This window comes from Panthera pardus, unplaced genomic scaffold (genome assembly GCF_024362965.1).
Source record: "Panthera pardus isolate Hobbes unplaced genomic scaffold, ASM2436296v1 HiC_scaffold_26, whole genome shotgun sequence".
NCBI classification, from domain to species: domain Eukaryota; kingdom Metazoa; phylum Chordata; class Mammalia; order Carnivora; family Felidae; genus Panthera; species Panthera pardus.
In genome coordinates this window covers 2,372,329-2,400,193 of record NW_026526832.1, presented here as the reverse complement: position 1 = coordinate 2,400,193, position 27,865 = coordinate 2,372,329, and the positions used below count along the sequence as shown (strand labels likewise).

At 47.4% G+C, this 27,865-nt stretch overlaps 1 protein-coding gene across 8 annotated transcripts; it reads right to left on the bottom strand.

Annotated features, from left to right (window-relative positions):
• Positions 1-21,970, bottom strand: THNSL2 (threonine synthase like 2). 8 transcript variants are annotated; one of them, XM_053890923.1, is made up of 9 exons: positions 21,819-21,969; positions 14,032-14,264; positions 12,081-12,275; positions 11,521-11,673; positions 7,508-7,738; positions 4,195-4,343; positions 3,967-4,092; positions 1,611-1,762; positions 1-1,211 (listed from the first exon to the last, which is right to left on the bottom strand). In XM_053890923.1, exons 1-9 carry the CDS (start codon positions 21,821-21,823, stop codon positions 986-988), a joined length of 1,470 nt encoding a protein of 489 aa, XP_053746898.1. In that variant the 5' UTR covers positions 21,824-21,969; the 3' UTR covers positions 1-985. The 8 variants fall into 8 exon arrangements, with proteins under 8 accessions (XP_053746898.1, XP_053746904.1, XP_053746905.1 ...); XM_053890929.1 differs by lacking the exon at positions 21,819-21,969 and adding an exon at positions 15,925-16,081; XM_053890930.1 differs by lacking the exon at positions 21,819-21,969 and adding an exon at positions 15,738-15,910.
• Positions 21,971-27,865: the final 5,895 nt, after the last annotated feature.

Below are 27,865 nucleotides of genomic sequence, written 5' to 3'. Positions count from 1 at the left end.
TAATTTTGACGATCTATTTTATTTAACCCAATACGTCAAAATATTATCCTTTCAACATGTGGTCAGTGTAAAATTATTCCCGAGGTACTTCCGATTTTTTCGTTTGACATCTTTGAAACCCAATATATATTTTGCACTTACGGTCTTTCTCAATTAGAACGCTAAATTTTCATTGGACATACTTACCTGTATTTAGACTTCATAAAATTGACAGCTGAAAAAGCCGATTCACATACTTGCATTTTTCTAACCACACTTAAAATTTTTTAAATAACGGAATCGAGTAATGTAAGAAGTCAAGACATTTAAATGTAAATCAATTAAAATTTTAAAAAATGAAAAATTCAGTGTGTTAGCCATACTAGTCACATTTCAAGTGCTCAGAGACCATATGGCTGGCGGCTACTGAGTCCGACAGGGCAGGGCTAGATCGTGAAAACAGTAGAAGCAATAAAGCATGCCCTCGTGAAAAGAAAGTACACCTCAAAATGGATAAATAAGAAATTACATATCAACCTAAACTCCCCAGCTCGGGCTTCCCAAATTGGAGTGCACAGAGGACTTACTCAGGGAATTCGTAAGAACTGCAGACGTCCCTCCTCCCCCCCCCGCCCCCCAGAGATCTGCCTGAGAAGGTAGGGGGTAGGGGCCGGCAGTGTGCATTTTGAGGAGACCCAAGGGCCACACTTTGAGAACCATGGCACGGTTAGCGGGCATGCCGCAGCAGTGACGCTCCTGCACCATCCAGAACGCCCCGTCACACACACACATCCCCAGCCAGCATCTCCAGTAAGCAGGCACACCACCACCACGATGAGGACACAGAGCGGCTCCAGAACACAGCAAAGCCAGCTGGTCCCCAGACCATGCTGAGCAACCTCCTGAGAACCAACTACACCAACTCTTAACGAGAAGGTGTGCAAAGCAGTTTAGAGGGCATGCCTCCCTGTGGTCTGGAGCCTAAAGGAAGTCAAATCCAGCCTGGCTACTCCAGAGCATTCAGGAAGTGACCCCTCTGCTGGCAGCTTATGTCCTCAATGGTGTTCCGAAGCATCAGCGTCCAGTCGTCACCCTTCCGCATCGGGGTGCAGCGTGTCCCCTTGCTCTCCAGGGCTAGGATCTCCGCAGGGGTCTCTGGGGTCAGCCCGGCAGCCAGGACAGCTTCTGGGAACTTGGCTGCAGAGGCGGGGGCCAGACAACACCGGGGAAGGCTATGGCATGGAGCAGGTGGGAACAGGAGGGCGGGTGGGAGAAGAGAGGGACAGATAAGGGAAGGAGAAGGCGAGGAGGGAGGAGAAGGAGGAACAGGGGAGAAAGAAAGAGAAAAAGACAGGCGCTTGGTACCTTGAACTTATCTCTGCAATGACACTGCTAGGGAAACTGCTCTTCTTTTTTGGAGGCCCAGTTCAACCACCACCTGTCACAGTGGCTGTCCCCAGAATACATCACACACCCTCCTCTGGGATCCCTGTTCTCGGGGCACTGTTCCACACAGCACCGGTCATGCTCAGTACAGCCATTTGTTCGGACTCCCATCTCCTCTGCTTGGGGGAAAGAAGGGCCCCTGAAAACCAGAGTACCCCAGTGACCCAGGAGCCCATGGCCTATACCTGGGCGGCTGCTGCTCTGTCTGTTGGTAATGGTAACTCACGGCCACGGCCGAGTGAGGGCACAGCAAGTACTTGTTCTCTTCCCAACAGCGAGCCATGGTCTGGGTGATGGCCTCATCCGACACTGACTCAGACGTCACTGCCCCTGAAAGCTGACGGGGCCCAGGGTCAGAGGAGGCGGGGGGTGGGAATCAGGTTTGGGGGTAACCCAGGGAAAGCGAGCAAAAACTCACTACAAAACATAGCCAGGCAACACGAGAGATTCAGATGAAGTCTTCAGACTAAGTAGCTCAGCTTCAGCTCAGAGAAAAAGCTGGTTCCCCAGGCTTCCCAGTTTTAAGTTGATTCACTCAGCTTGGGGGAAGGACCGTTTGAGTTTCAAGTCAGTGAATTTAGTAAGGATTAGCTCATGAATCAGCAAATTAGTATATACTCTTGTTCAACAAACCGACAAAACACAGAAGGTTAAGGGTAATCAAACATTCCTGGTGCCTTGTCTTTGGTGCATCCCTGTCCTGTGGGTGTAAGAAACATCTTCCAGTCAGTTCCCACCCAGCTCAGGTAGCACCTCCTCCAGGAAGCCTTCCCCTTCCACCCACAGACAGCAGAAGACTCCCTTCTCACTGTCCCCTCAGTGTGGACGGTTGATCTGATCATTCTCTGAAAATTTACTGCATGCTATTGAGGTGCCAAACACCTTGCATATACTTGACTGCCGCCATAGGGTGTTATAAATCATTTGTACAGCTACCTGTCCCATTAGGGTTCACAGAAGACAGAGAAAGTATTTTCTTTATCTTTGTACTTCCAGTATCTAGCACAGTTCCTGGATTACAGCAGATATGTTGAATGAATGAATGAATGAATGAATGCTGTTCCAGCAGATGCGATGTTTTGTACGTGTACAGCCAGGGAGAGAATGAAGAAGTGTGGGATCTGGTGTCTGTTTCCATGGAGCACCTCATTTACATGAGGAGAAGGACTGGGGATATCAACACGAACCGTTAACCAAGTAAGTTGACTTTTGGTTGTATTATGGTCAGAATGTTTACGTCCTCCCTCCCCCCAAGTTCATATGTTAAAAACTTAATCCCAACGTTATGGTGTTTGAAGGTGGGACTTTGGGAGGTAACGAGGTCATGAGGGTGAAGCCTTCATGAGTGGAATGAGTGCCTTTATAAGAAGAGGCCGGAGAGCTAGCTAAATGTCTCGCCATCATGTGAGGATACGACAAGACCCTGGCGGTCCGCCACTTCTACGAAAGTTGCTCTCGTCAGAACCCAACCGTGCTGGCACCGTGGTCTCAGACTTCTGGCATCCGGAACCGTGAGAGATAAATGTCTGTTGTTTATAAGCCACCCGGTCTCTGGTACTTTGCTATGGCAGTGCAAACGACGACAAGTTGCAGCACAAGAAAGATTGAAATTCCACTCTGGTCTGCGTGGGTGCCTAAACCCAGAGAACTGTAGCCAGTTCTGGGAACAACCCTTTAAGACTGACTTTGACTATGCAAAATTAGGTCACGGAAGGGACAGCTAAAGGGACCGGGAAGACGCAGCAGAGAAACAAAGATTCTCTTCAAGTATGGGAATCGGACTGCTCCCCAGTGCACAAGTCGGAAGGAGATTCCGGCTCAACATAAAGGACTTTGTAATGATTAGAGCTGATGTGAGCCAGTGAGGACCTGGTCACTGGATATACACACGGTCTGGATGACTTGGTGGGATGTGATAGAGAAAATTAAAGGCAATGTCAACATATGAAATCCTTTCTCTTACGTAATAAGTGGACCATCACTAGGCTACATTAAAATAAAAGCAATCCTTCCCAACCAGATTCCTACCACTCTGAAGAAATAAAATTTCTCCTTTTCCTTAAAAAAAAAAAAAAAAAAAAGCTCAACAGGCCTTTGTTCATACTGGATGGGCAAAGTGGCTTCCAATTGTTGCTACTACTAAAAATCGACAATAATGAATTAAAACAATTAACAGTGAATGTATTAAGCCCTATATTTCCAGGCAGTATACAACGTGTCTCATGGGCATTAATTGACTTAAATCTTCAACAATGCTGTGACAGGCATTCTCATTAGCCCTACTTTATAGACGAGTTTAAGAAACTGGCCCAAGGTTTCAAAGCTGGCTTAGAGCCAACCCCCGTCTGATTTGAACCAATGCTCTCTGCTGCCTCTCTTCATTCAACAAATTAGTCCCTGTAAAGAGACTGCAAAAAGGCCAGGCTCATAGCAGGTGCTCAAGAAACAGGTGTCCTCTTGCCTTAGACAGATTTTCAAGCCTACACTGGGTTTCGTGGTTACACCCTTTGCTTTCTCCGTGGGGTGCAACAGGGGACTGACCTTGCTATGCAGTTCCTTGGGTAGGCTCACGCTTTGGGTCCTTTCAAACTGCTCCATGAGGGCTCTTGTCACCTGACTGTTGGAGCCAGAGAGCAGCCAGAAGATTCTCTCCATGTTGTAGGGCACCTGGAAAGGCAGGGTGCCAGGGGCCACACTGATGTCAGTCCTTGTCCATTCCCAACCAATCAATAGCTGGGCCAGAGCTGCACACTTTCCCACAGGTCCTACCTGAATGTCCATTGCTGATGCCAAGGTCTGTTCAACGGCCTCAGAAAGAGAGAAGTCGCCCTGCTGGACAGTCCTGTGGATGATGTCATTGCGGTTCACTGCCACGACAAGGCGGATAGGCAGGCCCATCTTCTGAGCAATGCACCCCGCTTAAGACAAGTGAAGAGAAGAACAAAAGTTTTCTCAGAGATGGTGCCCAAAGTACAAGAAATAAAATGAAATTCAGATAAACCGGACTCCACCAAAATTGAGAAACTTTTATGCTTTGGAAGATTTGTGCTTCAAAGGACACTCTCAAGAAAACAAAAAGGCAGCCCGCAGAACGAGAAAAAAAAATATTTGCAAATCATATCTCTAATAAAGGACTTGCATACAGAATATGTAAATAACTCTTCTGACTCAACAATAAAAACACAAATAGCCCAATTTAAAAATAGGCAAATGTCAGGGCGCTTGCATCGGTTAAGCGTCCAACTTTGGCTCAGGTCATGATCTCACAGTTTGTGGGTTTGAGCCCTGCATCGGGCTCTGTGCTGACAGCTCGGAGCCTGGAGCCTGCTTCGGATTCTGTGTCTCCCTCTCTCTCTGCCCCCTTCCCCAATTCGCACTCTGTCTCTCTCTCAAAAATAAATAAACCTTAAAATTTTTTTTAAATTAAAAAAAACAAAAATGGGCAAAGGACTTAGACAAACATTTTTCCAGAAGCTATACAAATGGCCAATGAGAACATAAAAGAAATTCAGTATCATCAGTCATCAGGAAAACACAACCCCAAATCATAATGACATACTGTCTCACACCCATTAGGATGGCTAGAATCAAAGTATTGGTGGAGAAATGAAACCCTCATACATTGCTGGTGGGGATATAAAACGGTGCAGCTGCTTTGGAAAAGTCTGACGGTTCCTCAAAAAAGTTAAGCATAGAGTTACCATATGACCCAGCAATTCCACTCCTAGGTGTATATACTCAAGAGAAATAAATATAGGTCCACACAAAAACTTACACACCAATGTTTATAGCAGCATCATTCATAACAGTTTCAAAATGGAAACATTCCAGACATCAACATTAACTGATAAATGGACAAACAAAATGTGGTACATGCACACAATGGAATGGTATTCAGTCAGAAAAAGGAATGGAGTACTGATATGTGCTATACTATCGATGAAACTTGAAAACATACTAAGTGAAAGAAGCTGGACACAAAAGGTCACATATCGTATGATTCTATTATATGTAAAATGTTCACAATAGGCAAATTGATAGAGACAAAAGAGATCAGTGGTTGAGTTGGGGAAATGAGGGGGAAATGCAGAGTAGCTGCTAATGGGAATAGGGTTTCTTTCCAAGGTGATGAAAATGTTCTGAAGTTGACTGGGGGTGGTTGCACAAATCTGCACATATACTAAAAACTATTGATCTGTATACTCTAAATGGATGAATTGGGGTTTTTTTTTTTCCATTTTTTAAATGTTTCTTTATTTTTGAGAGACAGAGAGGCAGAGAGGGAGAAACAGAATCCAAAGTAGGCTCCAGGTTCTGAGCTGTCAGCACAGAGCGCAACTCGGGACTCGAACTCATGAACTGTGAGATCATGACCTGAGCCGAAGTCAGGTGCTTAACTGACTGAGCCACCCAGGTGCCCCTAAATGCTCACTACTATTTGCAGAAGAGAAAATGGAGGTTCTGGGAAGTAGAAATGACCCACCCCAAGCCTGCCGAGTGGCACAGCAAGGATTGGAAAGAGGTCTAAGTCCAGAGCACATGGTCTTGCCCCCCGAAATCAGCCTCCTGGAAGCAGCGCCTCCAGACGGCACCTCCTGGAGAGGCCCCTTGGGAGGACGGAGCGGCGCCCTCGGGCCACCCTGGCTGCAGTTCCTGTTTGCACGGAACAAATAAGGAATCCCTCACCCTGAGAGAGGGAGAGCCCAAAAAGGTAACGACATACTTCCAGGGGTGGCCTATCTCGGGCAGGTCGTCAAGAGGAGTTAGGGATCACCACCCCACCCCAACGTCACCCTGAACTTTGCGAAAGCATGTTCACATTCTGTTTCACTGGATCTGCACGTAAACGTCATGATATCCGTGTACGGCAGAGGAGACGTGGACCCTCAGTAGGACCCAGGGGCTTAAGCTGAAACAGCTGGTTCCCGATGAAGCAGAGGTAGGTAGGAGCTACTGTGGTAGGCACTGGGGCACGTGCAGGTGGCATCACTCACCGGAGGGGGATGCACATGGGGAGCACGGTGGGCTTTACCCCGTGGGTGGTCACGGCAGCTGACCGATCCTTGCCTGACTGCCAGCTCCCCGTTCTTCCCATCCCCGTGTGAGTGGAAGAAGTCAGGAAGACTCCCGACCACTAAGACGCTTTCATGGTGTCACGTAAGCCATGCTTCGTGCCCATCGGAAGCGATGCCACCGACCGAACCATCAGAGACGGTAGTGCCCGTTAGAAGGCAGCCTGGCAAGCTCATGAGGACGCCGCCTCTGGAGCCAGCCTGCCTGGACGGCACTTCTGGCTCTGCCGCTGACCAGCGTGTAAGCAGGGGCAAGCTGGCCGAGCCCTCCGTGCCTCCACTGCCTCATTATACAGTGGAGATAACAGGACTGTCCTCCTCAGAGGCGCACGTGAGGATTAAATGAGTTGATACATGAGAAGCACTGAGAGCGGAGCCTGCTAGGTAGTAAGTGCTGGATAAATGTTTATCATTATTCCGGAAGACGATTTTAATGCCACGCAGCGGTACAGCCCTTCACCCTTACAAAGTTCACCTACACACGTGAAGACTCATGTGCACTTCGCAGTAGTCCTGAGAGATATGATAAGCTATCCGATGTTGCTTTTGTAGCGGAGCGGTTGAGTCTAAGGGACGGCCCCGTGGCCATGCAGCTGGGGCCAGAACCCCAAGTCCAGCCTTCTTTCCATCTCACACGGTCTCTGGGGAGTGATTCTAGGAGTGGGAACACGGTGTGCCAGGTGCCCTCACTGTAGGCAGCTGGCCGAGGCTGGGAGCAAAGTCCGTATCTCTGGAAGAGGGAGCTGCCAGGCCAGCACAGAGGTGAACTTTGATCTCATCTTCCCACATTCTCCTGAGTGGGGTGAGCCCATCTTTCCCTCCTGCAGCAAGAGGCCAGGATGTCCTCTCGGGGAATTAGGGGGAAGTTTGCTGAGGGCTTGCCTGTCACCTTCAGAGCCAGAGTGAGGACTCAATCTTCCTCCTCATAGTTGCAGCCGAGGGGGTGGCGGGAAGGACTAGGGCCACAGGCATTTTTCTGGAAAGCCCATTTCTGCCCAGGGGTCCCTTACCTGCAAGGTTACCTGCAGCCCCTGTCGGTACAACCACCTCCACGCGGGGCAGGGGATCCATGTCTAAGGATGGCACGCACTGGAAATAAGCGAAGAAGTGGTGGGCCATTTGCACGAGGACCCGGGACCAGTTGATTGAATTCAGGCTCATCAGGTTGTGCTTCTTGACAAAAGCCACGTCAGCAAACACAGCTTTGATCGGCTCATCGAGCTCATCGCTGTTGCCCTCCACTGTCAGGGAGAGAGTGGAGGGTGGCTCTCAGGAGCATGAAGAACCCCCAGGTGGTCAGCACTTGCCTGCAACAAGGCCCTCCCACACTGGGCCCATCCTGTCGGGACCTTCACTCGACCTTCGGTTTCTGCTCTCCCATGTCTTGGCCTGGCTTCTTAGACGCAAAATTAAGCAACTCAAGGAAAGAAACCATGTCTCGTGTTCTTGTGGTCAGATTTCCAACATTTCTACCACTATATAAGTTAGACATATAATGTCAGCCTTCTGGGATATTGGGAAAATGACTCCTCTTTGTAATCCGTGCCCACCTTCCCCGCTCTTTAGGAACAAGGAGAGATGGTTTATGAGGTCGTGAGGTGGCAAGAGGCTGATCCTTTCTTCACTCCACGGTCCTCTACCAGCGGGTGGGGGTAAAGAGTCACTGTTGCCATACGGTCTGCCCTTCTTCTCTCAGATCACAGAGAGGCATTCTGTTCCCTGCTCCTATGTGGTAGGGAAGCTGGCATGGACCTTTCCTCCATGAGCTGGGTGTGTACCCCATTTAATTTATGGATGAATTGCTCATTAAATTTATGGGTGAGTTGGCTACTAGTCCAAGTTGCATTCCTCAATCCAGCCCAACTAGCAATCAAGCCAATATGGATCTCTTATCTGAAACCTGGGTCTATTTCTCCTCTGGATCCAAACTTGGGATTTACCGTGGGAAGTGCCAGAGTAGGCACTGAGGTTGTTATTCATCCCACCCTTTGCACTGAGTAGCAGCAATGAGGCTAGGGGGCTGACTCTAGATCCATGCACCAGGGGATGTGTGCTGGAGTTCCAGAAAAAATTCACTGCTCTTAAGACAGAGCCACACGAAGAGAGACTTGGCTACATTAAGTAAGCACCATATACACAAGGGGGAAGGAGCCTTAGGACTGGGGAAGGCAGAGCAGAAAATACAGAGAATCTGGGTCCCTGTTGAGGGATTGTTGAGTCACTGAATCAACTATTCAGGAGCCCAGCCCACCTCTAGACTTCCAGTTACGTAAGCTGGAAAATATTCTTGTTCAAGCTGGTCTGAGTTAGATATTCTGTTACATCTGGCCCCAAACATCCCAAATAATGTGTACCTAGCACTTGCTGATTACTCTCTGTTTAAGAGGAACCAAGTATAGGGGCACCTGGGTGGCTCAGTTGGTTAAGCATCCAAATCTTGATTTTGCCTCAGGTCATGATTCCAGGGTGCTGGGATCGAGCCCCACGCTGGGCTCTGCTCTGACAGCAAGGAGATTTCTTGGGATTCTCTCTCTCTCCCTCTCCCTCAGCCCCTCCCCACCCCCACTCATGCTCTCTGTCTCTTTCAAATAAATAAATTTAAAAAAAGAGATTCTCTTAAAAAAAAAAAAGAACCAAGTATGAAATATATACGGAAATTAATGACTTTATTTTCTTTAATGTTTTTTTTATTTTTGAGAGAGAGAAACAGAGCACAAGCCAGGGAGAGGCAGAGAGGGAAAGAGGATCTGTGCTGACAGAGGAGAGCCCTATGAGGGGCTCAAACTCATGTACCTCGAGATCATGACCTGAGCTGAAGTCGGAGGCTTAACCGACTGAACCATCCAGGTGCCCTGGAAATTAATGACTTTATAAAACATCAGTGTCCAACTCACAACAATCCAGGTGGTCCATCCCTACTCCCTGAGCTCACTGGTCTAAGGGAAAATACGTACCCACTGTTAGCTCTGGAACTAACACACATCCTCCGAGAAACCAAATCAGAAGACTCCAGAAAGGAAAGGAAGAACCTGAACGGTGCTATTTAGAAATAAAAATTAATTTCTCTAAAGTCTGCTGCCTTATTTTCTTGAAGCTCAGAGCATGTGCACGACAGAAATGCCCCCTTGAGCTCCAGCAATAATACATTTATGACAGATTTGCACTCAATACCATTGACATTTCTACCATTATTTTACAAATGGGCACCATTCTTCACCCCATCGTCAGGAACCAAGCTTACATACGTGTCGTATTTTAAAATTTATTTTTCTTTTTTGAGACAGAGAGAGAGAGAAAGAGAAAGAGAGAGCAGGGGAGGGGCAGAGGGAGAGGGAGAGAGAGAACCTTAATCAGGCTCCCTGCCAAGCACAGAGCCTGACACGGATCTCGATCTTACAACCATGAGACTATGATGGTGAGATCATGACCTGAGCCAGAATCGAGAGTCGGACACTCAACCAACCGAGCCACCCAGGCTCCCCGACCCCCATGCCTTTAGATAAAAGTCTTCCAAAATCTGGTTCAAGGCAAGAAGGGAGTAGGTGGCAGACAGAAATACAAAAGGTTACTCTCTGCTTTGATTCTAGGCAAAGATAGCCCTGGACCCATCACTAGCAATTTCAGTGCTTAGGGTATAACAGAGACCCTCAGGAGCCCAAATATCACACATCAAAATTTTGCAATGAGTGCAGAAAAACGCGCCAAATACGGCCAACCACCAAGGCTAATGTGTAAGATTTTGCCAACACCTGCATTAGCTAAACCCATAACCTTTCACTGGGATGTGGATGTGCTTGTTAAAGGAAAGAGTAGAAGGGGCTTTTTGCTTACTTCTGAACAAATGGACAAAGGCTATTCATGCTACTCCCATGGGGAAGGTTTCTTTGCACTACGCTTTGCTCCTTGACAAAGCCCGTGTCCTATGCAAACATGCTCTATGGGATCATACCAGGAGACCAGGCGAGTTGTAGGAGGACTGTCTTCTGCCACCACATTTGCTCTCCTGCCAGGTGAGTGACCAAACGAGACCAGACCACTGGGACAGCTTCCCCAAGGCCACGGTGTATACAGTGTACAAAACCTCACCAAGACCCCTACTGCTCATATCCCCGCCCCTACTTTGGGGCTACCTGGGGTCTAGCTAGGTGTGAGAAGTGGAAATAAAAGTGTTCGGCTCCACTCAAGCTCACCCCACCCTTCCACAGTCTCGATTTCTAAAAAATAGATGTCCTGACATTAAAGGAGATAGTTTTTTGTGTTTCTGCAAATACAAAATGCCCAAATTCCTGATGTGGCTCAGGAAAGGGTGTCTCTAGCAATGGGTACCACTAACTGATTTCCTATTTTAAATACTTAGACCTGCTGGGGTGCCTGGGTGGCTCAGCCGGTTAAGCGTCTGACTCTTGGTTTCGGCTCAGATCAGGTTCTCATGGTTCACGGGTTTGAGTCCCACATCAGGCTCTGCACTGAGTGCATAGCCTACTTGGCATTCTCTCTCCCTCTCTCTCTTTCTTTCTCTGCTTGGGATTCTCTCTCCTTCTCTCTCTGCCCTCCCCTGCTCGCTCACGCTCTCGCACTCAAAAATAAATAAACATTTAAGAAATAATTATTTAACATTTGTTTGCGCCCTCTAAACTTCCCGTGTCCTGGAACAAAACCCAAGTCACTTGGCTCAGGCGAATGGGTCTGGTGGCTGCCTGTATATAAGGCACCAGGAGGTTGAACCTGCATAAAGGTGGCAATCTTTGGATTATGGTTTTCAGCCTACACTTCTTAGGTTGTACTGACAGTATTGGTCTGTGCACTCGTCACCTCCAACAGCTTATGAAACCGTGTTGCCAAGAGCTTGCCCAGAGCTAAGCCAAGGCATATACCAACCTCATAACGGTTGAAGGAAGGAAAGGACAGAGAAAAGGCAGGAGGAAGGATGATCGACCAATCAACTGACCATTTTATTCCAGCTCATCTCCCCAAACAGACCCCCCCATGAGGCAGGGCCACGCTTTCCCATCCCAGCACTCACCTCCAAACACATGGACGTTCTCCCTCAACACTGTTGTCATCTGGAGCTCTTGAATCTTCGTGCAGTGGCCCTTGGGCAGCAGAACGATGATGTCCATGTTCTTTGCCCCTTGAACACTCTCAATGGCAGCACTCCCTGTGTCCCCAGACGTTCCTGGATAGGAAGCAAAAATAACCCTCTTCTTTAGAACAAGGGAGACAGAAAAGGAAAGACGTGGCCCCTAAAGCATGGCTGCCATGTGAGACAATGTCTATTTCAAATACCTGAAGAGTAGGAACCTAGTACTTAATCTGGGGTCCATTAACCTCCTAGAGATCCAGGGATAGAAATCAGGGCACCTGTGCACTTGGTACCATATAATCTTACATATTTTGTATACTTAAAAAAATTATTCTGTGAAGTCTCCATAGCCTCCCTCAGACTGTCAAAGGGGCCAATGGCACAAGAAAAGGTTATAAACCCTGCCCTAGAAGAACCAGTAACACACCCTCCTTGAGAGACATCAATGACGGGCATCCTGTGGATGGATGCGGGCAAGTCAGGGCCCTCAAGGGGCTCACCTACAACCACAGTGACGTGCTTCTCCTTCTTCTCCAGGAAGTATTGCAGGAACTGTGCTGTACAGCACAGGGACAGGTCCTTAAATGCATATGTGACGCCATGCCACAGCTCCAACACGTTCAGCCCATTCCTCAGCCTGGACAGACGGACCACTTCTCTGTGGCGGAATCTGCTGAAGGCTTGGTCGATCAGACCTGTGAGGGGAGAGGGGTTGGATGGTGGAAGAAGGGCATTATCTCTTCTACAGGTTCTCTCTCTTGTCTCTTTACACTTTTGAATTTGAAGTTCCTATCTCCTGCTACCAGATGAGAGGGCAAAACATGTTTACCCCAAATGATACTGTATATGAATATAATTGCATAATCTGAGAAAGAAGTCTGAAAAGACATGAACCACACCGTCCATAGATTCCTCATAGTGATGCGCCCCAGAGAAGAGAAATGACACTATCAGACTTCCATTTTTTATTGTGTAAACTTCATTGTTTGCGTTTCTTCTGTGTGTGTGTGTGTGTGTGTGTGTGTGTGTGAATGCCAACAGAAGTTTGATTAAACAATTGTGCAACAAACAAATCCATGTCTCATCTTTTCTAATGTTCCTTCCTTAAAAAAAAATTTTTTTTTGACGTTTATTCATTTTTGAGAGACAAAGAGGGACAGAGGGCAAGCGGAGGAGGGGCAGAGAGAGAGGGAGACACAGAATCGGAAGCAGGCTCCCATCAGCACAGAGCCCAACATGGGGCTCGAACCTATGAACCGGGAGATCATGCCCCTGAGCTGATGTCAGAAGTTTAACCGACTGAGCCACCCAGGGACCCCATAATATTCCTTTCTAAAGAGAGGTTGTTCTTTATTTGTTTTTCCTATACTAAATCTCACATCTGTGATACCGGAACCTTGGGATGGTTTACATATAATCCTACCTAAGGCAGGCCACCTTAGGTAATGCTTCTCAAACTTTTCATTAGCAAACCAATCACCTGGGATCTTTAAATGCAGATTCTGGTTCAGTAGGCCTGAAGAAGTCTGAGAATTCTGATTAAGTGCCCAGGCAATGCCATCACTGCCATGAGACCACATTTTGAGTGGCCCTCTTCTTCCCAGCCCCAAGCTGTCACCATTATATTGTGATTATATCACATGTTTGACCCATGGACCAGCAATACTAGTATTTTCTGGACACTTGGTAGGAATGCAGAATTCTTGGGCCTACCCCAGACCTACTGAATCAAAATCTGCATTTTAACAGGATCCTTAGGGCAACCCATGGGTATATTCCAGTTTTGAGAGGAGCTGGTCCAGGATACTCTCAAAGTCCCTTCTAAAATTACCATTCAGGGGCGCCTGGGTGGCGCAGTCGGTTAAGCGTCCGACTTCAGCCAGGTCACGATCTCACGGTCCGTGAGTTCGAGCCCCGCGTCAGGCTCCGGGCTGATGGCTCGGAGCCTGGAGCCTGTTTCCCATTCTGTGTCTCCCTCTCTCTCTGCCCCTCCCCCGTTCATGCTCTGTCTCTCTCTGTCCCAAAAAAATAAATAAATAAATAAATAAATAAATAAAATAAAATAAAATTACCATTCAAGGCAATAAAACAGCAATCTGAGGGTCTAAGCGCTTTACATACAGGCAGGAAGCATCCCACTATTCAAGCATCTCAGGATGTTGGTGAAATGTCTAGTCTTGAAAAAGGTTTTGAACAATAAATGAAAGGGAAAAATTCTCTGCAGATGCCACGGGGCATTCATTTTATTGGAGATGGAAGGTGGAATGGAATGGATGAACTCTTTGGGGAGATTTCCATTTCTGGGATTCCAGAATCTGGAAAAAAAATCCAAAGTTTGGGAAATAGGACTAGAAACCTCCTAGGAGTTAAGTGATGGATTTGCAGCTCTGTGGGGGAGCTGGCTTGGCTGGGGAGTTAGGTGGGAGAGTAGGGAGGCTGGGGGGTGCTCACCATTTAAGACATCTCTTGGAATGAGCTCAGGGCCGATGAAGAGGGTGCACAGCTCCTTTACCAGGCCGGGGTAGGACAGCGTACTCCACTGACGCAGGGTCTCTGTGCTCAGCTGGGGGAGCTCCTCGGGCATGAAGAGACCCCCATCAGGAGCATAGCCAGAGAAGAGGGCTCCCTCAAAGTCGACCCGGGGGGCCATTCCCCGAGTGCTGATGTACCGCATCCCTGGTGGCCTGCAGAGGGAAAAGTCCCAGAGGCACCTGCTCTCCAAGCTCAGTACCCCACAGAGAGAAGCTGAAGCATACACAGCACCCTCGGCTAGCCCCTAGACCACGACTCATTTGGGGTAGGCATCCCAGACTGAGAGACTGGAGCCCTGTTGAGTCTCATGCCAGCTTCATCCGGAACTGTCCACATCATGGCCTCTCCAATCCAAATGAGGCAAATTCGCTGACCTTGGGAAAGGGGATACTGAGGCATTCGAGGGAAGGAGAAGCCTTGTGGGTCCTCACTGTTGAGGAATAAGGGAACTGGGGAAAGATAATAGCAATAATAAAGCAACTGCCATTTTGATAGCCCTCTTGATAAGGAGAGGACCACCATTTTGAGAAATGTCTGGGTCCACTTCTGTTCAAAAAATAGCCACCTTCAATGGTTTTACAGCATTGTTGTCCATAACCTAGTGGTTCCTCACTCTGGTAGTTTGTTGGGATCAACTTGGGAACTATAAAAAAATATTCCTATCTGGGACCCTCCCTGAATCCATCAAATTAGAACCCCTATATGAGAACTCCTTGGGTGAGTCTATCGTGCAGCCAGGGTTAAGAATACAGGAACCAACTTATCCCACTTTGCCCACGACCTTCCCAGTTTTAAAACCGGAAGTCCCCTGTCCCAGGAAACCCCTCAGTGGTAGATAAACTAGAAGGATTTGGTCAAGCTAATTGAAAACCAGTGCCCTACTTCTCAGCCTAACCCTGGAATAGTTAGAAGTGCTGACAAGCTACCCTTAATACTGTCTAGCTAAGGCTGACTGGCCCTGGGTGGGTTCAGGACTCTGACTGGGGTTGTGGCCAGGGGGAGTGCCCAAGGGCACCCAAGGGCTAACTCTGGTTACAATGTCACATAAGTTAGTTTCTCAGGAGCCCGGTGCCATGTTGAGGAGCTGAGCTTGAGCTCTGAATACCTTTCTCTGGACCATGACAGTGAATTCAGGAGGTCTGGTTTTAAAGCCCCAAGGCCAGGAAACAGTTCAGGAAGGGCCCAGCGAGGCGAAGAAATTTTCTGATAAAGGGCGGGCCAGGGCCGGGACTTGGACCCCAGCAGCTGAGTCTCTGCCCTCCGAGCCCAGACTGGGCCCCTCAGGGTGGAGGCTCCAGCAGGCTCAAGGTAGGCCCCTGCCTGTCTAAGGTCACCGGGCACCAGTCTTCGGCTATCCAGGCCGTGGGTCAGGGAAGGAGGTTTTGATAAGGTCTGCAGGATAAGGCACGCTCCCAGCCTCTGAAAACACTTCTCAGTGTCCGAGTACCGCAGAGCCCCTACGGAAGGCTCCAAACCTCGGAAACCCTCGACCCTCCCAGGTCCTCCAAATCTGAGCACAGTGCCCCACCTAGACTACGGAAGGGGGCAGGGAGGCCGACACAGCCACGCGGAAGTCAGGGTTGAGCGAAACCGAGAGAAGTTCAAAAGCGCAGACAGACCGCTACCGATTACCGCGGGGAGGGCGCCTCGATTCTCCAGAAGCCGACGCGGGGAGGAGATCCGGCCTGGGAGGGGGGAGGTTCGGCCGCTGGGGCGGGGATTGGTCACCGCGGCGAGCGAGCGGCGCCACCCCGGATCCCGGCCCGGAATCGGCTGGCTTGGGCCGGGTGTGTGTGGGGGGGGGACGGTTACCGGGTCCAGGACGCGGGCGGCGGCGGCTGGCGGGCGGCGGGGCCGGGGCTCGGCCTTGCGCGCTGGACTTGGCCGCAGGCCTCAGGCTTCTGCGGGCGAGTGAGAAGGGCCGCGGGGGAGTGAGGCCGAGCGCGGAAGAAAGCGGCGCGGGAAGAGGGGGAGGAGGGCGCCAAAGGGCACGGCAGTGAGGGAGCAGCTCACTTGGCATGTTTTTAAGGCACCTCGCTAATCACTTACATTCAGTCTCTTAATCTTCATCGCAGCCCTAGAACCTTATTTTTTCAGATTAGAAGACAGAACAAGATGGAAAGAAGAAGCCCTTATCTTTGGGCTTTATGCTTCTCACCTGCAAAATCAGACGACTGGACAAACTCCTTGTTCCTGAGACTGGGGCTAGCACATTAGGAATTCGGAATCCACACGGACACATGGCATTATTTTAGCTCGACTGTTATTTGTCAGAAAACACTTTTTAGCAAGTACAGATCTAGTCTAGAGTGAAGTGCCTCCCCAAAGAATTTTTTTTAAAAAAGAAGCAAGACACTTGAAAAACTGTCCTCCAGATATGGCAAATGCCCCTGGATTCATATTCGTGCTTCTGGGTCCCAAGCCACATTGGAGGCAAAGTTTGCCGAGCTGCACAGATGTCAGCTAAGATTTAGTCTGTGCCTCTGGGCTGGGCCTGGTCAGTGTAGCAGGCCCAGCTGGGACTCATGGGGACAGTGGACTTGGATGGCTGCCCTCCTCCTTTCTTCCTCCTATCTATGACGTTCTCCTAACCCTGTGGTCTCTGCTTACTCAAGTTACCTCTCTCCAAACTTTGGCCCACACGTGCTCATTTGACATATCTACACGAGTCCACGTACCTGCCATTGGCCAACTCTAGTCTGGATGGGTCTCAGATTCCAGAAGGAGAGAGTCTGACTAGCCCCTGTTCAGCTAATGGACGGTGGTCATGGAGTTCACATATATGCCAGGGAGCCATTCCCAGAGAAGGATACAGGCCAGGCAAAACCCCCAAGGGTATCCATCCCTTATATCAGGTATACAAAGGCCAGGAAAACTGAGGCACCTGGCAAAGAGGCCCTAAGACACAGCTGTGTTTGTTACAATGCTCGTGACCAACCAGGATGGAGTTTCAAAAACTCCACAAGGACAAAAGTAGCTTCCACAGAGTTCTGCCACCAGGCCAGACTCCCAGAGGCCTGCAAGACTTCTTCATCATTCTGTAAGCAGAAGGGGAGGCCAGAAGCTCTTCTATAAATCGTCTGACTCCCTCAGAAAGGAGAGAAGCCTTTTGCTCAGGGAAGAAGAGGTCTAATTTGTTAGGAATTCCTGGCCCAGGACATTCAGAACAATGCAGCTACAGAGAATAAAAACTTCTGTGCAGACTATGAAGAGAACAGAATTCTGAATTCTAAGCAGGAATAGTAGGAATGTGGCGTTCTCGGAGACGTTTGCACTAGACCACCGTTTAGTTTTTATGAGATGAAAAATTGTTCTTATTTATTTATTTTGCTTTCTGACCTTACAGATTTGAGTGCGTAGCCATTTGTGGCCTTGAAGCCAATGATTTTCAAAGCAGAGCCCCAGGGCCCCTGCGGTGCTATTTTCTTCCATGTGTCCTTACAAAGTCCTCTAAGGGAAGCTTCTACAAGACTGTGAGCACAGCGGATTTACCGTGGTCTCCATGCAGTGGGATGTAGGAGCTAGGGGCCAGAGCCCTCCGTAAAGATTAGAGAACACACAGGAAGCTGGAGGAGCAAGTGACCTGCCAGAGGCCTGCCAGCCATTTGTGCAGAGCACAGGCGAGCACTCAGGCTTTTTCTGGAGTTCTGGTGAGGCAAGGCAGCAAGGCAAAGAGGAGAAAAGATGGCATTCAGAGACACATGCCTGGTATCTCTGAGCATTTTGACCTCCTAAATTGAGAATTGTTTTACTTAATGTGTGCAATAGTTGTTTGAGGAGAGGGGGTGATATTTAAGCCCAAGTGCTCTGAATCGCCCTTATTCTTCTGAGTTCCTGACTTTGTAACTAAGAGTTTCAAATAAAGTCTCAAATTATCGAGAGAAAACTGACGAGTATCATTCCAACTACCTTTCTTTCAGAAATGGACAAGTGGATCCTAAAATTTATATGGAAATGCAAGGGACTCAGAATAATCAAAACAGTCTTGAAAAGAAATTACAAAGGCAGAAGACTTATACTTCCTGAGTTGAAAACCTGGTAAAGCTGTGGTAGTCAGGACAGTGTGGTGCTGACATGAGAATAGACATACAGATCCACGGAATAGCATTGATAGTCCAGAAATAAACCCATACACATATGGCCAACTGATTTTTAACAAGAGTGCCAAGACTTTTCAGTGGGGAAAGAATAATCTCTAAATAAATGATGATGGGATAACTAGACATCTACATGCAAGTGGGTGAATTTGGACCCCTATCTCACACCGCATGCAAAATTTACATCAAAATGGACAGAAGACATAAATGTAAGAACTAAAATGGTAAAACTCTTAGAAGAAAACTATGCTATAAATCCTCATGAGACCTTGGATTAGGCAAAGGCTTCTTAGATATGAGACCAACATCAAATGCAACAACAAAACAGACAAATTGGGCTAACCTTTTGTGCATCAGAAGACACTATTAAAAGCAAGTGAAAAAGCAACCTACAGAATAAGAGAACATGTTTGCAAATCACAAATCTGCTAAGAGTTGAGTCTCCAGAATATATAAGAAGCCCCTACAACTCAATAATAAAAAGACAATCTAATTTAAAAATGGGCAAAGGACTTAGATCTACAAATGGCCAAGCACATAAAAAGACACCATTAGTAATTAGGAAAATGCACATCAAAACTAGAATGAGATGCCGCTTCGCACCTACTAGGGTGGCTTGCGTCGGAGAAATTGTGTTGGTGAAGATGTGGAATAATTGGAATCCTCATACACACACTGAGACCCATTGCTGGTGGGAATGTAAACTGTCTAGCCACTTTGGAAAACAGTTTGGCACTCCTCAAAATGTTAAAAGAGTTACTTGATGACCCATTCCATTCTTAGGTGCATGCCCAAGAGAATTGAGAACATATCTTCAGACAACATCTTGAACACAAATGTTCATGGCAGCATTATTCATAATAATCCCCAAATGGAAACAACCCAAATGTTCATCATCTGATGAATGGATAAACAAAATGTGGTATATCCATACAATGGAATATTATTCAGCACAAAAAGAGATACTATAGCATGGATGAACATGCTATGACACGGATGAACTTTGACAACATTATGCTAAGTGAAAGACAGACACACAAGTCCAAATCTTGTATGGTTCTCTTTATATGAGATGTCCAGAATAGGAAAATCCATAGACACAGAAAGGAGAGTAGTGGTTTCAAGTTGCTGGATGAAAGGAAAATAAGGAGTGACTGCTAATGAGGACAGGGTGTTTTTAGGGAATAATTTAAGTGTTCTGGATTTAGACAGTGGTGATGGTTGCACAAATTTGTAATATACTCAAAATACTGAATTGTACACTTTAAAGGGTGATGTTTTTTAAAGTTTATGTATTTATTTTGAGAGAGAGAGAGCACATGTGTAAGCCGGGGAAGGGACCGGAGAGAGGGAGAGAGAGAATTCCAAGCAGGCTCCACGGTCAAGGGAACTAATCTCACAAACTGTGAGATCGTGACCTGAGCCAAACTCAAGAGTCGAACGCTCAACCAACTCAGCCACCCAGGCGCCCCAAAAGGGTGATTTTAATGCTATGTGAATTATATCATAATAAAAAAAATGCAAAAAACCATAAACACTAATTGGCTAGGAGTCAGGGCAAGTTATCCAAAAGAGCTGTCCAGAGAGAAAAGCTTTGATGGCCTGACAGGGCAGACTGAGCCCTGAGAAGGGGCACGCTGTTCCCACTGGGAGTACAAAACAATCAGAGTTTTGATCCAGACATAATCTAATCCATCAGCGAACAACTTTAGAAATCCTTTCTAAAAACTCAGAAAAGAACAAGCAAGCCTTTTCCGATGCTGGAAGTTTCCTCTGTGTAGTTAGTATGCACTCTTTTCTGCTCTTCTAAATATAGTCTTCCATTGCTAACTTACTTAGAATAGCAGTCAATGGGGCATAATTAATGCAGGTCAGAGATATCTTTTACCACTCTGATATCTGGTCTTACTCCATAACTTTTGAGAAACCTGCAGAAAATGCTGAAAAGGGTACAAATAGTTCTGCAGTTAATGTCACTTCAGGTGGTACTTTCTTACCATCTGAGCAGAGTGTGCATTTATAAGAGATGTTTGTTATAAGGACTGGATGCTGGTTTCTCGGTCGTGTCTTTTCCCTCCCCCTGGCCCGTGCTGAGCATTGCTCTGTGTGCATGAAAGCATCTGTGCCAAGTTCAAAGGTACTTTTGTTCATGCAAATAGGAAATCATGCGTACCCAATGATCTCCACTGAAGCAGAATTAAGTAAAAGCCCGGACTCATGTTCCATTATTTCGAGACCATTGCCCACACTGACCCTGTGTGTTCTGCATATTTTCTCAGAGTGGTAATAATTGTAAATTGCTTGTACAGTTCCGCAGTCATGGGTATCGTTGGCTGTCAGGATGGGAGGTCTTGTGCCCGCCGTACGTGGACTTGGATACGTCACGTCACGGGAGCGGACTCTTGTTGCTTTGTTCTGGGAGGGGACCTGGCTCCATGCTGCCCGACAGGTGCTGGACCTGCCCTTTGCTCCTCCGCTCTCTCAGCTGGACTCACGTTTCCTAAGAATCTTCACATATGTTAGCCCATTTACCCACCCAGTCACCACGTCATTTCCAATTTTCAGGAGCTGAGACTCAGCAAGATTGTGGCCTGCCTAAGGGCACGCGATGAGACAGCAGTACGTCCGGGATTCACCCCCAATTCAGCATCCAATTTCCCTTTCATCTCGCCACCAGTCTAAGTTGCTTGGGACTTGGAAAAGATGTTTTCCATTGATGAGAAATTCTGAAAGTCTGGGAAAGATAGCGGTGTAAGAGCTACCTTACAAACATCCTGGGACAGACCACCGCGAGATGCTTGACCAACACCCACTTTCACCTACTCCTCTGATGTGGCAAGATGTGCAGTTAGAAACGTCACGTGTGCCTCAAACTTCTCTGCCTTGAGGGGTGACCCAGTGGCCAAGTTCGGGCCAGTGAGATACAAGCTAAAAGCTCTGGGACAGTTTCCAGGACAGCTTTTATAAGGAATAGACCCAACTAGTGCCCCTGGGACTCATTTGTTCGTTAGCCTGGTGTTAAGTCGGAAACTGCAAAGGGTCTGAGACATCACCCTGCCTGGAAGCTTACAGGCTGGCCTGCCACACTTTAGGTATATCTCCTGACGGGAGACATGGGGTTTTCTGGATCAGAGAAACAGTTGATCGTTCCCTGGAAAAAGCAGCCAGAGCAGCATCTTAGCACTAGTTCGCACACCCCCAACCCCCAGGGGAGGACATGGCAAGAACCCGATGTTACTGCACATGCCATGGGGTTGGCATCACAGTAGAGGAGCCCTGAAACTAGGCGTTTCATAGGCCGTTGGCACATCTGCCCATTGAGATGACTCATTAATCCTCAGTAGTTCTCGTCACTATTAGAATTTAGTTCTGAGCCCACATGGCCCAAGAGATTTCTCTGACCTGGACCCTGGGCCCAGCACCACCCACTCAAGCTCTTAATACTTGCCAGTTTGGGTAGGTGTGACAGCCACCTCTCTTTTCTAGGAGTGAGATGGCAGATACTGTTTGTCACTTCAGAATGGCCTCCGAGCACCCTCAGAGCTCACTCCCCCACCCCCACCCCATCACCATCATATCGCCCTGTTCCATTGTCTTCGTAGCACTTACTGCATCAGATTTATGTGCTTCTTGGCTGTTTTCTCCTCTCTCTATTCTAATAGAAGCTCTTCGAGGACACAGACCTTATTTGTCGTATCCACCAGTCTCTCCCTGGCACCTAGAACAATCACCAGCCACACTAAGTACATGCTTATTGGATGAATGAAGAAAATGCTAGAAAATAAAACGTTTGCTTGAATTGTCAGCCACCTAAATGTCATTGGTTACTCCTTTAGTAAAGGCCAGCCTGCAAAAGTTGATTGGAGACTGATATGAAATTCTATAATTGGGGACGCCTGGGTGGCTCAGTCAGTTAGGCATCTCAGTCTCCGTATCGGCTCAGGTCATGATCTCACCCCACTTTGCGGTCTGCACCGACAGCATGGGAGTCTGCTTGAGATTCCCTCTCACCCTCTATCTCTGCCCCTCCCCTGCTTACATTCTCTCTCTCTCTCAAAATAAATAAATAAACTTTAAAAAAATCCCATAATTGGTGGCTAAGCTAACCATCCTGGAAAACAGTGGTTAGCAAAGACATTTTCAAGCTTCAGAATGAGAACACGTTTTGGGGTTTTTTGTTTTGTTTTTTTTTTTTGCTTTTTTCTTTGCAGATCGAGAACTAGAAAATCTGCATAGACTGAAGTGGTCTCTAATGTAGAAAAGGAACCTGCAGCTGCATAACTTTCTTCCTCTGGGTGAACCAAACAACCATTTCCTGTGGCCCCAATCCGAGTGTAGACCCTATTCTAAGAATACATACTGTCACCTGTTGATAGTGTTAGATCAGTGGTTCTTACACTCCCGGGTGTATAAATATCATCTAGGCCTATGCTTTTCAAACTTGAACATGCAAAAGCTTCACCTGAGGATTTTTAAAATGTGGATTCTAACTCAGTAGATCTGGGATGGGGCTGAGATTCCCAGGTGAGACCAATGTTGCAGGTCTGAGGACCACACTTTGGATAGCAGGTACCTAGAAAGTTTGTTTAAAATGCAGATTCCTGGGCTCAATCTCCAAGATCCTGATTCCCAAGGTCAGTAGGAGGGGCCCAGGAATCTTTATTTTATTTAAAAATTTTTTTTTAATGTTTATTTGTTCTTGAGAGAGACAGAGCATGAGCAGGGGAGGGGCAGAGCGAGAGAGGGACACAGAATCCGAAACAGGCTCTAGGCTCTGAGCTGTCAGCACAGAGCCCGACGCGGGGCTTGAACTTGCGAGTCATGAGATCATGACCTGAGCCGAAGTCAGACACTTAACCGACTGAGCCCCGCAGGCTCCCCCCAGGAATCTTTGTTTTTAACAAGTGGCTCAGGTGATTCTGGTTCAAATTGTCTGTTGATATATTTAGAGAAAGTTTGCATTTGACCATTGTAAGAAAAAAACTCAAGAAGAGTGATGAGCTAACAAGCTGCCTTCAAGAAAAGTAGCCAATGGCAGCTGGAGAAATAGGAAAAGGCTTTGGGCAAGGGTAGAGAGGGGGCTCTTTATGGATACCCTGTCACGGGTGGTGAGGAAGAGTGACGGAATATAATGCTCACAATATAGTCTTTGTCAATGATCCTTGTTGAGCACCTGAAAATGTCTAACTGAAGTTCAGGAATGGGTTAGTGAAATCTTGATACCGGGCATGGCATCATTCATGACAATGGGCCTGGGTTTGTACCGAGGGAAAAAACTGATCGACAGTTCTTTATCACAGGCAGTGAGAAATATCGGAGTATTCAGTCCTAACTCCCTCCCCTACACACTCCCTTTTGCTCTCTCTGCTCCGGCCACCGTGGCACCCGACAGCTCCTCCATGCATTAGACATTGCATGACCTCGTGCTTGGACCTTTGCACTTGCTTCTTCTGCCCAGAATGCTCTTTCCAGAGAGTCCTTCCCTCTTGGTGCAGTCAGGTGTCCTAATTACAAAGGGCTTCCGTAATCCCTTGGTCTAAAGCAATGGTTCATTATCCCCCTGCTTGGCTTTACTCTTCTGCAGAAACTTATCACCACTAGACACTGTAGAGGCCATTGGTTTCTCCTCACCGTAAGAAAAGCTTCCAGAAAAGCAGGGAATAGCTCTGTTCCATTCCCTTGATTTATCGCCAGTGCTTAGAACAGTGCCTGTCATATGATACATGCTCAATAAAATATTTGCTTCAGGGTCAAGGAAGCCATGGCTGCATATTGGAGATCTTGGCCCCTGTCTGTACCCCAATACCTTTAATTCCTCCTGGTGCCTCCAGACCCAAAAGTCCTTACCACCACCCTGATGTGGATACAAAAAAAGCGGTTAACAGTCTTTCATGACGAATGCTACTCTGAGTGTGGCTACGTGTGGTTTTTGACAAATCTGAGAGAGACAAAATAGGGCAAGGTCAGCACAGAATTTATTCCTTCAGGGGAATAGAAAACTATAGGTGAACTTCAATTTGACACAGGTGTCACACAGGCCATTTGGATGGCATAGGTCTGGGTCACACAGAACAAGCCTGAGACAACATAGGACAGGAAGTTAAGAAAACATGAGTCTGGTAGGCCAGCGGTAGATTAAGCCTAGGCTGGGAGCAGATGCCGACTTTCTAGAACAGGAGTCCACAAAATATGGCCCATGGGCCAAATCTGGTCCATTGCCTGTTTTTGTAGATAAAGTTTTACTGGAACCCAGCTGTGCCCATTCATCTGAGTATTGCAGATGGCTGCTTTTGCACTGTGGAGGCTGCAACACAGACCATATGGCTGGCAGAGCCTAAAACCTGTCCCTTTACAGAAAAAGGTTGCCTGCCCTGGTTTAAAAGATTTTTCCTAAGTGGCTCAGTTAAGCGTCTGACTTCGGCTCAGGTCATGATCTCACAGTTCATGGGTTCGAGCCCCGCATCGGGCTCTGTGCTGACAGCTCGGAGCCTGGAGCCTGCTTCGGATTCTGTGTCTCCCTCTTTCTCTGCCCCTCCCCTGCTCACACCCTGTTTCTCTCTCTCAAAAATGAATAAAAACGTTAAAAAAAAAGATTTTTCCTATGTAGAATTACAGTCATGGAGGCAAAGGTGGGCAGTCTTTATGTGAACACTCTGGTGGAGACTCAGAACTTGTTGCCTCTGTGTCTCACGACAGGACTTCACAAGAAGAGTCAGGAAATCACCTGCTAAGGGGAAGGCAGGCAGGCGCTGGGACCAGGAAACAATGCAAGTCACATAGGGACACAGAGGCAAGAGGAACACTTCATTTAAAAAAAAAATTTCTTTAATGTTTATTATATTTGAGAGAGACAGAGAGAGAGAGAGAGACAGAGCACAAGCAGAGGTGGGGCAGAGAGAGAGGGAGACACAGAATCCGAAGCAGGCTCCAGGCTCCGAGCTGTCAGCACAGAGCCCGATGCGGGGCTTGAACTCACAAACCATCAGATCATGACCTGAGCCGAAGTCGGACACTTAACCGACTGAGCCACCCAGGCGACCCAAGGAGAACACTTTAAAGCGCAGGCTACATTTAAAAAACATAGATACTGAGCTGAGCTTGCCTGAAAGGAGTAGGAGGACTGGGGACACTTGACAACGTGTACCCCAAGCTGTGGGAGGGGAGGAGAGAGCGGCATGCTCCCCCCAGTGTAGAAATGGGGCGAGTAAGTCAGGGCTTGAAAGAGACGGAGGCTCCTGGGGGCAGACCTTAGGAACACCACAGCATCTTCAGGAATCGCATGTGATTCTACAAATGTGGGCCTTTATACTCCCACATGGGTTAAGCATTGGATACGGCTGCCCTGGGAGGAGGTGTGACCTTGGGCCAGAATGGTACAGTCAGTGCCCACAGTTGTATCTCCAGCTGATACAAATCCCCAAAGAAGGCTGTGGCCTGAAGGCCTTGTCCCAGCAGTTCCCAGCAGCTGGGGAAGAAGCTCTTTCTTCCTGAAAGAGGAGATGGGCTGAACGTCACGCATCCACTCCATTTAGAAAATGACTTAAGAGGGGTAGATGTTTCATTCTCTTGGGACTGACTTTACGAAGGTGATAGACATTTACTCTGCCATTCACTCATTTTTTATTTTAATGCTGATACATAATTATACATATGGCGTATGATGTGTAATTATACTCCATATATATTGCACACCTACAAAGTTCTAGGCACTGGGCCAGTCTCTAAACATAAAACAAGACCTCTGCCCTTCAGGACCCCGCAGTGTGGGGAGCAGAGGGAGAGGGACACACACAGCCCAAATGAGAAGCGCTCTAAGGGAGCAAGCCCGAGCGTGGCTCGGCCCAGATTGTTGGGGCTCAGGAGTCAAACCCAACACCTCGTGGAGGAGGTGGCCCCTGGTCCAGCTTCTGTGACTCGGGTTTGCAGCTATACGTACAACAGAAGAGGGCTTCTTTTCACCCACTCACGCCAGGCAGGAAGTAGATACAGGGCATTTGGCTCCCTTCTCTCTTACCTGGTACCAACATCCTGAGCTCCGCCTCTGGTTCCTGGATCCGTCATAAAACATAGTGTTTACATTCAGTGCCACTAGATGGCAGTATTGGGTCAAAAGAGCTGCTACGACGGCCCTCTCACAAAACCACCCCCAGTTTGGGTTTTGGTTTATCTTGGGGGTGAGCTGGGTGGGAGTGGTGGTGAGTTCCTGGGAGTGGTGATAGGATTTTCAAAAAAATTTTTTTTTACTTTAATTCATCAAGTTGTATATGGCATATATATTTATGTGCCCCAAAGGATTAAAAAATCAAGCAAATAGAGTATTTGCTCTCCAGAGTAGATTGAAATCACTGCTCCATGTTTTCCTAGAAAATTGGCAAACTGGAATTTTGCCATGGGAATGATCTTTTCTTACCACGTCCTCCTTACCTTCTGGCCAGGTACCAAGTGTACACATTGGTGATGTTATACTTCATTTTTTTCATGATCTTCTGTTGACACCATCTCCTAACACTTTTGCCTGTTCCCCCAGCTTCTTTCTCTAAGTAGATGATGGTTGGAAAGCAGCTATTGTCTAAAATGTTCATGATATGTTAGAATCAGAAGATAGTTTGGACCTTCCCTGATAATTTACAGATGGAAACCAGAGTTGGGAGTCTCATCTCCAAAGTCACCTGGTTCATTTCTCAGTAATCCCCTTTCAATGGGATTAAAATTCTCATTTCTTATTAACTAAGACAGTATGGTCTCTGTTTTTCTTAACTTTAGGGAAATGATTTTTTTTTTTTAAGTGTTTATTTAGGGTGCCTGGGTGGTTCACTCAGTTAAGTGTCGACTTCGGGTTTAGGTCATGATCTCAAGGTTCCTGAGTCCAAGTCTGTGCTGACAGCTCAGAGCCTGGAGCCTGCTTTGGATTCTGTGTCTCCCTCTCTCTATGCCCCTCCCCTGCTTGTGCATGCTCTCTCTCTCTTGAAAGTAAATAATCAGACATTAAAAAAAAATTTCTTTTTAATTTTTTCTATGTCCCTCCCCTGCTCAGGCTCGGTCTCTCTCTCCTCTCTCAAAAATAAAATGCTTGATTACTGATTTTTGAGAGAGGAGAGAGAGACAGAGTGCCCTGAGGGACAGAGAGACAGGAAGAGAGAGAATCCAAAGCAGGCTCCAGGCTATCAGCCCAGAGTTAGATGTGGGGTTGGATCTCCAGGGGCTTGATCTCAGGTGCGGTGAGATCATGACCTGACCCGAAACCAAGAGGCAGCCCCTCAACCTACTGAGCTACCTAGGTGTCCCAGGAAATGATCTCTTAAAGAATACCAACAGATACTTTGCAAGACAAAGTTATTCATTCAACAAACAGGCATTAGGCATTTCCTAGATGCAAAGCACCGCATGAGGCTGGAGAGTCGAAGCTGACTATTGGTGGTGTGAGCCTCGCAGACATTTCCCGTCAAGGGGGGGATGCCGAGGATGTTACACAACCAAGTGCCTTGATAGACGAATGACCTTTAAAAAAATAAACAGATGTAAGAACAACAAATAGAAACTTATGCACAGTTCTGTCAACTTCTCACGCGTGGGGAAGATGATACAGAGGGAAAAGGATGGAGGCAAAGGAATGAAACCGGCATTGGGGTTTAGAAGCTGGTGGCAAAGAGGACGCG

What these genes read in the sequence shown, in the direction of transcription:
- THNSL2 (XM_053890923.1), bottom strand. An exon ending in GGCTGCAGGTAACCTTGCAG is followed by an intron (nt 4,344 to 7,507) that starts GTAAGGGACCCC and finishes ACTTGTCTTAAG; the next exon opens with CGGGGTGCATTGCTCAGAAG. An exon ending in ACAGAGCAGCAGCCGCCCAG is followed by an intron (nt 1,212 to 1,610) that starts GTATAGGCCATG and finishes TCCATGCCATAG; the next exon opens with CCTTCCCCGGTGTTGTCTGG.